Genomic DNA, 12158 nt, shown 5'->3' with positions numbered 1-12158 from the left:
CTGATGCAGAGATCTGTTTGTTATACAAACCCATTACATGGACAGGGAAAGCCTGGCATATCACAGGGATGATAACATCCGACTGAAGGGGCAAGGAACTAACACATCAAATCAACCCAGCAAAACCTGGCAACATTTACCTGCTTAAGCCCTTGGTCTACTTTCTTCTCCACTTCACTACTTCTTACCTACTCTCAGTCTCCTCACTCTTCTGCCTTATTTCCTCAGATATTCTCTTTCTCAGCAGTTCCCCCAAAATGCGACTCCTAGAGAACCTGAATTCCTGCATCCCACTGTGAAGTGCTCAGCATTTCCCAGAGACGTGAACCCTAAAATATGAGGTGCAATTCCCATCTTTATCAGAGCTAGACACTTACATTTGTTACTTTAAGCTTTGTTCATTTTCACACAGTCCATTTTTTGTGGTTTTCTGGTGTTTGCATTTTTTTTTGTTTGTTGTTGTTGTTTGTTTTTGGTTTTGTTTTTTTTTTTAAATAATTTTTAAAGCTACTATATTACCCTATAACACAACACATTTTTTCAGTTTATATTGCAGAGTTGTTTGATTTTCCTCCTTTCTTGTTGGCTGGCAAGCCATTACCAAAGAACAGCATTAAAGCAAGTGGTATAAAGAGCATACACATAAGCAACATGTACATACACATTGGTTCTATTCACTGCTTCAGAAATGAAATTACCTCATATGTGTAATTTTTAACATGACCTATAGGCACTTTTACCAGTATTAAGAATTGCATTTCCCCCTTATTTAAAAAAAAAAAAAGAAAGAGCAAAAGCAGAAATATGAACCATTAAAGCATGCTTTAACCCATAAAAATACAGGTTAAAGCTCTCAATTCAATCTTAGCTTTACCAAGGTACTAACAAAAGAATTTCATCTATCTTCTTTATCCAGGCCTCAGTCTATTCTGGGGTTTGACCTGGGGTGATGAATGGTCACCAAAAAAAAGACCCAAACCTTCCACACCAAATTACCTTCTGCTTTCCTTCACTTTTAAGTCATGCCACTGCAGCTGCTACTGATACAAAAAATACCTCCACCAGGATCTGAGAGCACCTGATAGGAAGCATTCTTCCTAAACTTTCAGAGAACATGGAGGAAAATAAAATATCTTTTGAATTTAAATTCTGAATAAAAATTTTGAATTTTGAACTGTCCCAGAAAATAAAAGAAGTCCAAGTGAGGAGATAAATACAACCCAGTGAGAACAATCATTAACCTGTGGATCCAGCCTTGTCTCTGCCCATGAATCAGGGCAGAAAATGAACCAGGTAGAGGAAGTACTATAGACCAGGTCAGCATACTCTCTTACCATTTAAAATACAGAGGTGATATTAAACTCACATACGCAGATCAGTGTAAGTTTACAACAATACATTATGGTCCATTATAAGACAGCTTTAGAACAATGTAAAAACATCCACACACAAATACAATCACTGTAACAGAACTCACATAATATCACAGACTTAAACTAGGAACTTTTTTCAAGAGTCAAGCACTATAATGTGCAGTGGCAAATGCTTACTGGATTATTCTGCCACGGGAAGGAGGATCAAAAGGGGTGCTTTTGGAAGAAATTAGCATTTATTAAAATCTCTTATCACCACGACACAACTCAGCAGCCAACTTGACCCGATTCAAGGGCAAGTGTAAAGTGGTGCCTCTATGCTCTTCATCCCATCCATAAAGAGCATCTTCAAACCCTCCTAAGACAAAGCCAAGCTTTAATAGCTCAGAGAAGCAGAAATTCAAGGTAGATTATAGCAGAGTTTAAATAATTTAGTGATAGTGACACATCCAGAATGACTTGAACACCAACTTTCCGTCCTTTCCTATGTCCCCCTTTCCCTACCCCATACATGAGCTCTCCTGTGACAGCACGTGCTGCTCTAAGCCACGGCTTCCTCACACTTTTGAGCCATCACCCAGGATAACAAGGATACAACTATGTTGATAACAAGTCTACCAGCACGGCAGCAGACAATCTAAGTGAGCTCTTCGTGAGATATGTACACTGTCACCTATGTGTGTCACCTATGAGAAATACAAAACAAGGTCAGGGTCCCACAGTCCAGAGGAAGCTCTGAAGATGTGCATTTGGCAGTACTATATGAAGGGGAAAAGAATCCCAGACTATTGTTCCTAACTATGTTCCTGATTCTGCCTACTCTAGCTGCTTTGTTTTGGACAGAAGAGGGAATGAATAAATTAGGAAAGTTTTATTTCTTTAATTAACCGGCAGCACATTCCTTGAATTGACCATGTTTTCGAAAAATCAAACATTTTAATTGTAGATTAAACATTTTAATTGTAGATAAATCACTGAGCCTCATTTTTCTTCCTCCAGAAAATAAAAACAAAATCAGACAACTACTGGGTCAGTTTCAACCCAATGGCTACAATTAATAGGGTTTTTGTTCTAAAGTAGGTTCTAATGTAAGGGAAATCTAAAATAGAAGGACATGTAAAGAAAGGGGATGTTGTCCAGTCTATCAGATCCATACATTAAAACTAGAGGGAAAACTAAACACCACACAAAACAAAAAAAAACAAATAAGCCCCTAAGCAACAAAAGTCCCCACCACTCTTGCCTCTCTCCCATCTTGGATCCACAACTATGGACAAAATTGCTAACACATGGGATATAGCAACTATGATGCATCCACTAGTCATATTAGGCAAAACACTAAACAGATGTAAGAAAAAACATTGCAAATAAGAGAAATAAAAGTTTACTATGACCAGTTTTTTAAAAAAAACCATGACTGAGGAATGTTTAAAAAAATTAGAACTAGACAAGAACTAAAAAGATTATGTTGAAGTCTAATAAAGTAATGTGAATGACAAAATTATTACTCCCCAGAAGGAACAGTATCTTCTATCTACATACAAAAATGGATACACATACAAATACTTAAACTTGTATTTAATTTACATTCATTCTGAACAGCAATGAGAACAGAATGAAGGATGTGTTGCCTGCAGACTGAATCCAAAAAACCCAGCAATTTAATTTTGAAATACATAGCAAGTTAAAAAAACAAACCCACCCAGCAAATGCAACCAACAGGCAGGAGTCTCTCAAGCAGGGTTGATAATGCTCCATTTGTTCCATTCCATATCCAGAAAAAACATAGATCAAAGAATATTCCAGACTGCTGATTTTTATCTTCCTGGCAACTGGAATCATTTGAGTCATTTGGCAAAAGTAGACGATGAAAGTTACACCACTTTCCTCAAACTGCCAAATGCCACAAGAAAAGCTTTGGGCATCTGCCACTAATCTGAAACACTCTGATAGAAGCTGCTAACTGCATCAGTCCACTTACAAGGATTCTAAATGCTCAAAACGTTTATAATTGAAAGAGCAAAAATGGGCTGATTACTGCAAGCTCAGTATTACAAGTCACAATCAGCACGGAGTTGGTCACTATTCCATCTGTCTGAGCGAAGAACATGAGAAAGAAAACAGCATCCACAACAAAAATGCTGCCACACAATAGAGGCCATAAGGTAAAGCATCTATACAGTCTGGATCAAAAGGAATTGTGAGGAAAATGTGTGTGCACCATCATGTTATTTTACCAGTGATGCCTGACTACAGCTACACAGATGAGAGAGCAGGGCAGTCATGGCTGAGGGAAAAGGGAAACTGAGGACACATTCCAAAGGTACTGCAAATTGAACTGTCTCCTTGAGATTTTCCTCAGAGCCAGTATGGCAAAAGAACCATGGCATGACTTCTACCTGAGGAAGAAAGGGCAGTGTTTTATCCAGGTCTTACTGGAGTTAGAGAATCTGAATGACAAAAAGCCTTCCATTCCAGATGGTAAGTTGTGAGTTGGGGTGGTTAAGAGAAACCAAGGACCTTTGACAGATCAGTTCTGCAGTATTTGGAAGACACAGGCCCGCGACAGTGAGCATCACATCATCCTGAAGGCAGCTGTGGTCAATAAAGGGTATAACTTGGGTCATCTACTGGTTTTTTTCTAGTAATTGAAATGTGCAGGTGGGTGTTGGAATTCTGCATGGAGACTATGGCTCATATTTGATGACATTCAAGAACTGAGGAAGGGGTACAAACTGCAGAAGCAGCCACCGGTGAAAGAATTATTTTGCAAGAAAAATCTATGGAATTGGAACTTGTTAGAGAATCTCCAGACTAAAATCCAATTAGGCTGATATATTATGCTCAACTTATTAAACACAGAGGCTGTATACACTAAGCAGCCCAAAAGGAGAAATACTGTTCTAGCAGGCCAGTCTAGCTGGGCTCTTTTTAGCACCTTCTGCCCTGGAGCATTAATCTGTGCCAGAGCACCTCATGTTACCTAACCCTCCTGGGAATTCTAAAACACCTCAGTTTTAAAGCCCTCTACTCTGCCCTCAGCCAAACAAAGTAACCTATAGCGCTATAAGGAACAGGATGGGTATTATCAATGAAAAAGCTACTTATGACTCAAGGGTGCTCAGCATTACAAAGTTTCTTTTTATCAATGCAGTGGAATGTCAGAATAGGCAATCATAAATACAATGATGCCGTGACTTGATACCCCTGGGCTTCCAGAGAGCACTTAAAATACGAGATCTTCCAAACCATCTTGCTTAAGTATGTTAAAAATTGTAAGCAGGGGTTAAGAATAGGGCAGCTAACTATCCTGATTTTCTCTAAAGCTGCTCTGTATTTAGGGAGCTGGAGTCAAGCAAAATGAGACACAGTATTGGAGAATGACCAATGGTGGAATTAGGCAAATTGCTAAGGCACCTGTAGGACCTCACATCCCTCCATGCCCCAAGATGTCTGTTATACAGCTAAAGTCCCACAGGCTAAATAAGGTTGTAATCTCTGCCAGCCCATCTTCTCCTTTCCAGGTAAAAATCAAAACAGCAGCAGAATAGGTAAAATTCTGGGAAAGCTGGAGAAAAGAGATGGAGGACAGTGAAAGGAGCAAAGGGAAATCTTGCTGATAGGAAAGAATTGCTTGCAATATGGAAATGTCTTCTCTCTACAAAGGAACAGAAACAGAGGCGAGAAACACCAGGAGACTGACAAACAATCAGAGATAATTGAACTAACAGTGTTTTCAATTCCCATTTTGGATAGATGTGAGAGAAAGGCTCATGAGCTCGGACTTCTGCCCAGAGTAATGGTGTAATCACGGAAGCAAAAGAGCCATCAGTCTAGTCTAGTCTTATACTCCAAGTGTAAGAGTGAAAAGAGATTATAAGGGTGGTGATATATCAGTAGCAAAGTTTAGTACAAGCTTTTATTTGTCCAAGTTGCAAGTAGTTGCGCTATTGCCCCTTCACAATTTTATTTTTAATTAAAGGTCTATATGGAAATTATTCAAATGTGAATCTGGAGACACACTTCAAAGAGAGATCTTCATGACATCAGAAGTATTTGCATTGACAGCAGCTTTTTGGAATTCACAGTATTTTTAAATTAAGGACATGGCTCAACAATTGCCAGTCCTGTGCACTTACATATTCTAATTGAAATTTTACATTCTGGCATAAACTATGAAACCTAAATATAGGCAGTAGTCTTTTCTTTGGAACTTGCAACACAAATACATCAATTACGACAATTTTATTGGACATGCTTTTATTTTATTAAAAAGAGCTCTTTGAAGAGTTCAAGCCAGTCAGTTCAGTACTATCAGTGGCAAATGCTAAAACATTTCAAATTACTTGTGTTACCTTTCAGGAATGCAGCAATTTTCAAGAGCCAAACAGGACAAATAATCCAAGTGATTACTTAGCTTAACTACTAATACGTTGTATGTAGCTGTCTGATGTCTTACTCTTTCATTATTCCATTAATGGAATCAGCTAATAAAACAAGAATGCAAAGTCCCAATACTTTGGACAGTCACCAAAGTCCCACAGTGGCATGGTTTTCCAAAATAAAGATTTGACTTCTCACAAGACAGTGACAGCAGATATGACTTCGGGAGAAAACATATTTTCTCGTTTGTTTAACGTGGCCAGCCCCAAACCCTCAGCATGTTAGCTCCTTCTTCCTCTCTTTTTTAAAGTTCTTCCACGTGAGTAACTTGGGGAACATAAAAAGAATGCCAGAAGCAGGGCCCACTTGATAACACTTCAAAAGATGAAGAGACATGCTTTCCAGAGTAATACACTTGTTTAACACAGAGTGGTGGGGGAGAGAGGCCAGCAGTGAAGTATGTGTTACAATTACTGTTTCCACACAGAATCCCTTTGAGAGCAATAGTGCAAGAATCCCATTCATTTTGTTGGGATTCATTTATTTTCAAATGTTAAAAGTAACTGCAGCACATAACACAGGCACAATAATAACACCACTAGGGTACACTGGCCATTGTAATTTGGATCATTGTGAAAGACACTTTTTTATTACAAAAAAACCCCAAGCCTTAAAAGTGGGTGGAAGGACATCAGTATTTAAAGAGATGGGTTGTATAATGTCTGCCACTGAAACCTTCAAAACAGGAAAAGCAAATACTCTTCAAATTAAGATATGAATGCTGTTACAAAGTTTCAATATGGAATTAATGGACTGGGGGAAGAAAACATTCTGGCAAAGCACTGATACCGCAAAGTACTCGGGCAACTTAAAGCCATGTAAGCAGTTCTACTGAAATAGGAGAGGGAAGATTTGAACGTAAAAACATGTCCATGCTCAAATATTCCTCTGTTTATATGTTCAGTCATCTGCTAATTCCCTTTACAAACAAATTTAAATAAAATTTCAGAGAACTCTTTTAAATTTCCTGTGAATTTGAAAGCCTCTCCTAATTTAAACTAGGACCTGGAGAATGGAATCTGGAAAAAAAAAATTCAAGATTTGTTTTAACTTTTAGGTTTACATTTGGTGATTTGTGTTATGCCTTATTTCATAAAACATGTAATTACATATCTTTCTGGCAAGCAATGGCACAGAATTGGGGATGAAGGGGTCTCAACAGGTCACCCACACCAGTATTTCTCAACCTCTTTAAATCTAAAGCTCCCCTAACCTGTTCTGAACATGTTTTTAAATTTGTCCAGTGGCAGAGATGCCTCAGTCTCTCCAGCCAAACTATCCCAGAGGTTTAAATAGCTTAACTGTGGAAAGACTTTCCTAATGCTAACTTAAAACTTACAGCAATATAATATAATCCTCTTAATTTTTGTCCTAACTATGATTTTATGATTAATTACAATAATTTCCATTCTCCTGGAAACTGTGCTAAGGCACATAGGAAACAAAGAGGTGATAACTGTCAAACCCACATAGCTTAACTAAGGGAAAAATAATGCCTGACAAATTTGGTGGCCTTCTATGACAGGGCTAAGCATTGGTGGATATGCGTGGATAGACATCATCTGCATACATCTGTCTACAGGGAAGTCAGAGAGGGACTGTTCATCAGGAACTGTAGTGACAGGACAAGGAGTAACAGGTTCAAATGGAAAGAGGGGAAATTTAGGTTCAATATACAGAAGAAATTCTTTACTGTGAGGGTGCTGAGGCACTGGAACAGGTTGCCCAGAGAAGTTATGGATGCCCCATCCCTGGCAGTTTTCAAGGCCACATTGGATGGGGCTTTGAGAAATGTGGTCTGGTGGGAGGTGTCCCTGCCCCATGGCACAGGGGTTGGGACTAGGTTATCTTTAAGGTCTTTTCCAACCCAACTAATTCTATGGTTCTATGATGAATCATCAACAGATTATTTCCTTCTCCCTATGACAAACATTTTAATGCATTAAAGGGTCATTAATGACTCTCCTTAGTCTTCTCTATGGGCTTCACAGTCTACTCCCTTTTAGCTCTCCTCATTGGACATGTTTTCTAAACCTCCCAGTCATTTCCACTGTATCCTTTTAAATCTTTCTATCTATCTGCACTCTTTATAAGCTATAGTGCCAAAACCTTGGGCTTCAGCAAGACTGAGAAGAACAGGACTGTTTCCCCCTTCTTCGAGGCTATTTCTCTATTGTACCCCAGTACAATTATGCCCTTTTTAGCACCAGTATGATGCTGTTAACTCCTGTTCCTTTCCCACAGAACTGCTACCTAGATAGTTGTTCCTGGTCTCGTGTTTTGTGCAACTGGTTGTTGAACAGTTGCACATTTTTCACAGATCTCTTTTGATTGCAACTCTTCTCTTTTGATTGTGGACTACTTTCAGTGTACTGTTTTCCAACCATCTGACATCCACTTCATCTAGACTAGAGAGGTGCTGCACTGTACACTCAGAAATAATACTGAGTGTCAAGATTATACACATGCTTATTAAGATTCAGTTTTAAAATTCCCAACACTTAATAAACACCAATTTTGCACCGTCTTTCACCCTCGGTGTGCCAGTTAAACTTTTGGAAACTGGAACTCAGGTCTGAGGGGAGACAAGCGCTCCTCTGAGTCACACACTTAGAAAAAGCAGAGGCTGAAACTGCACAGAAATGAGAACCAACAGGCCCCCTCCAAGAAGAGGAGCAATAAGCATTGGCAAGCAAAAATAAACGTTCATTTAAACCATCAATATTCAATATGAATAAACGCCAAATTCTAAAAGTCTGTGTATCCATCTACTGCTTCTTTCTTAGCCACAAGGCCTGTCAGAGAAGAAAATTAGATTGTTTTGACATAATTTGGTCTCACAAATCTGTGCTGGCTGTTACAATTGGCATATACAATTTGAGATGTCAAAAGATTTATATCATTGGAAAGGTAGGGCAAATAATTGAAGCTGTGATGGGCCTAACAAGACTGTGGTAATAAAGAAATCACTCAAAGGAACTTCGTTCAGCACAGCAAACTGTTAAAATGCAGCTAATACTTAGCCAACTTGCTAAAAGAGAATTACTTCTCCTCTAAATTTATGCACACTATATGGAGGAAAGCACGCAGTAAACGTATGTAACAAAATAAATCTCAGAAGAAAAGAAATTCCTTTCCTTTAGACGTTGCTCTTCTTCCGTACCAAACTTGGTGACTGGCAGCACATTTTAATCCAAATATGCGGACATACAAAATTACACATACATCTCGCTCCCCCAGTGACTTTATAACATGTTGCTAGGTAACAGTGCATACAAGTCAGGTTTGAAGACCTTTAGTAAGTCACCATAAAATAACTGCATAGGCCTTTTGCATGAATAACGTACATTATGTGTCCTTTTTCTGATGCCAATAGATCAGACATTGAAAACACGACCGTCTGCCAAACTGTAAACAGCTTCCCATCAACTGCTACACGAAAAGCAGCACATCAAAATGTTGTATGTTTTCTCAGCTTTCAGGCTTTCCCCCCCCCCTCCTGCTTTCTGCTACATGCAGCCATCATGAGCACTACCATCTCCAGGTCAGTACTGCTGATGTGCAGGAGCCACTTCGTGCACAGCAACCCAAATCTAAAGATTGACATCAGAACAACCCCATGTGTGGGACAGCTCTTAGACAATGCGAAATGGATTTCACATAGAGGCCAAATTTGAAACTCAAGTAAAAAAAATGTACAAGCAAATCAAAACAGACTCATCCTGCCCGCTTTTTGTTAGTCATAGCAATAAATTATATCAATGGATTATTAATTTTTTTTAAAGGGCGGGTTCTATGGCTTCTTCCAACCCACACAGCAAAACATTTGTGCCAGCCCAATTCAACTCCTGATTGCCCTTAGCTCTTTTCTGTTTTCCAGCTTGGCTCTGTGAAGCCTCAGTCTTGATTTTTTGTGTTTACCCATTGTACTCAATTCCTCACAGAACTGTGATCCCAGAGGTATAAAAGTCTGGACAGATGAGGACTGCAAGCCTCACCATAAATGGCTGTGGTTCCACCAAGGCAATGGCATTAAGACAGACTTAATTCCTTAGTTTACGTGACAATAAAATTTGCTAAAATGTAACTTACTTTCCATTTAAAAGAGGAAGGTGACTAATCATTCTCTATTGACAAGATTATCTTCTATCTCCAAAGTCTAAAACTTGCCCTAGGAACTGACATCTCCTTGTGAAACAGAAGTTTCTTCAGTAACATTTTCCTGACTTCTTTCTCTTTAAAAATTCAAGGCCAATTTTGAAAAACTTTGGTATAGAGCACCTCCCCAGCATATCGACAATCCTGAAGTATTCAGTCATATCAATAGAAGAGCACATAAAATACAATAGATTCACCCTAAACACATCCTCCACTTCAGAGTCTCACATATGAATATCATTCAGCAATAATCTGGCAGTAAAAAAACCGGTAAACACATGCTTTGCATTAGAAAGGGATTTCAATTAAAATAATAAAAAAATTAAAAGCTGTTCATGAATCAGGGACCACCCTTTTAAAAAAAGTGTTAATAACCAAGAAATGCAATAACACTCATACTTCATACGTATTTATACTTAGACCTCAAATACTACTCTGAAAGGAAGGTGACCAGTACTTTATTGGTCCTTTTTAACAGGGGTGTAAAGGTAGAGAACTTAGCTGAATATTCAAACCAGTGTGATTTCAAACCAGAACTGCAGGTATTGAGCATACCTTAAAAACACACCAAATGAGATTTGCCAAGGTAATCGTCAATGAACTTCAAAGCCTGGATAAAAAGATCTGACTCCCAATCCCAGCAACTGAACAGCAAAATCACTCTCTTTTCTCACTGTTTCCCCTCCTCCCCCCGTCATGCACCTCTCCTATCAAAAGAAACAAGAAATTTTAGGTTAAGAAGCTAAAAGGTTACCCTCCTTGCAATTCTTTGACTTAGCAAACCCAAGGCAAAGTGTTTCTTAGCCCGTGAAGGAGCAGCTGATGCTGCTGCTTGCTGCTCAATTACCTGACAGCTTCATAAGAAAATCTGATGCCATCTTGACAGAGATGTCTTGGCTGAATAGTGCCGATGCTGTGTTGGCCACAAAGTCAGAGGAGTCTTTCAGCTTTGTGTTGTTGGGGGCTCTGTCAACAGTGCTAAGAGCAAAAGGTGCAGCGGAGACACCACTGTCGTCTTTGGGCTCTTCTTTCACTAGTAAAGGTGGAACACCCCCACCAGGCTGCCCAGCCACATCAGGTGTTTTAGATACAGATGCTGATCCCGTGAGGTCAGGTCCACCTCCTTCCCTCTGTGGTCCCGGGCAGGAGTCACTGTTTAGCTGTGGTGATCCCTTCACCTCAGTTTCTGGTATTTCCTCCTTCACTTTAGATTCTGTCCTGAGGAAATGTTGATGGCAACGCATATGGAGTTTCAGGCTGAAGTGGCGGGAGGAGGTAAAAGGGCAAAGCTGGCATTGAAAGGTCTCACCCCTGTCTTGGTGCTGATGAACCTGGTTCAAGAGGTGAAAGATATAAAAGCATGTGTTAAGCAAAACATATTAATAGCATTGTAGAAATCTCAACTCTACATTTTTCATGCTATTTTAAATAAAAAAGATGATGCTAACTAATGAGTCAACTCTTCATTGTGAGCACTTGGAAAGCAGTCAGGCACTAAGAACAGTAGGATTCTTTCACATGTAAGTCAAAGAACACAAACATCAGGCTCAACTGAAAACAGAAAAATCAGGAACATCTGTTTTTGCAGCTTGGAAATGATGAAGTCTGCTTTGGATCAAACAGTCCTTACAACCAGATCCTGATTACCTGTCAGTACATAAAGACTTCCAAACTGTAACTAGTAGCTTTCTTGATTAAAAAAAACCACATCATTCTTTGCAACCTCACAAATAAAAATTGTTCAGAGCAACCCAACAAAAAAACCAAACCAACCTGCATAGCAATGTCTTTCATTGATTTATGTATCATTAGGGTAAAAACACAGCACCTGGCAATACCAAGGAGTTACTGAAATAGTTTGCTGCAAATTAATTCTACCAGAAAATAAACAGCTCTGTTATGATAAAATACAAACATAAAATAGGGTGTTTGCAATTTATTCTAACAGTCTATTAAGAATCACAGTTAATCTTACTGTCCTCATACTCTGACTGCAGGCTCTTTCTCACAGAGCCTGCATGCTCCAGTATGAACACAATGCCTAGTATCCTAGGTACTAGGTTTGATCCTGATTACCTTTTAAAGAGAACTCCATCCACCCATATGTAATGGCTAACACATTACATGAGCAGACACACTCAAACTATATAAATTACACACATATAATTATACAATTTTTTGTTT

At 39.0% G+C, this 12158-nt stretch overlaps 1 protein-coding gene across 6 annotated transcripts in view; it reads right to left on the bottom strand.

The window, feature by feature from the left end:
- The window catches only part of ZNF827 (zinc finger protein 827), a 106015-nt gene that overhangs the window by 52755 nt on the left and 41102 nt on the right, over positions 1 to 12158 (bottom strand). For all 6 annotated transcript variants that reach the window (XR_005567158.1, XR_005567157.1, XM_039391017.1 and 3 more), the window contains exon 4: positions 10822 to 11305. Coding sequence is in view for 4 of the 6 variants with exons in the window: in XM_039391017.1 (XP_039246951.1) it covers positions 10822 to 11305 (484 nt within the window). In the remaining 2 variants the exon portion in view is untranslated. The remainder of the gene's footprint in view (positions 1 to 10821; positions 11306 to 12158) is intronic.

Source organism: Pipra filicauda, unplaced genomic scaffold, assembly GCF_003945595.2.
Source record: "Pipra filicauda isolate LSUMZ 115617 unplaced genomic scaffold, ASM394559v2 scaffold8_size5757611_pilon, whole genome shotgun sequence".
Taxonomy (NCBI): Eukaryota; Metazoa; Chordata; class Aves; order Passeriformes; family Pipridae; genus Pipra; species Pipra filicauda.
The sequence above is the reverse complement of the archived record's forward strand: the minus strand, read 5'-3'. Positions and strand labels throughout refer to the sequence as shown.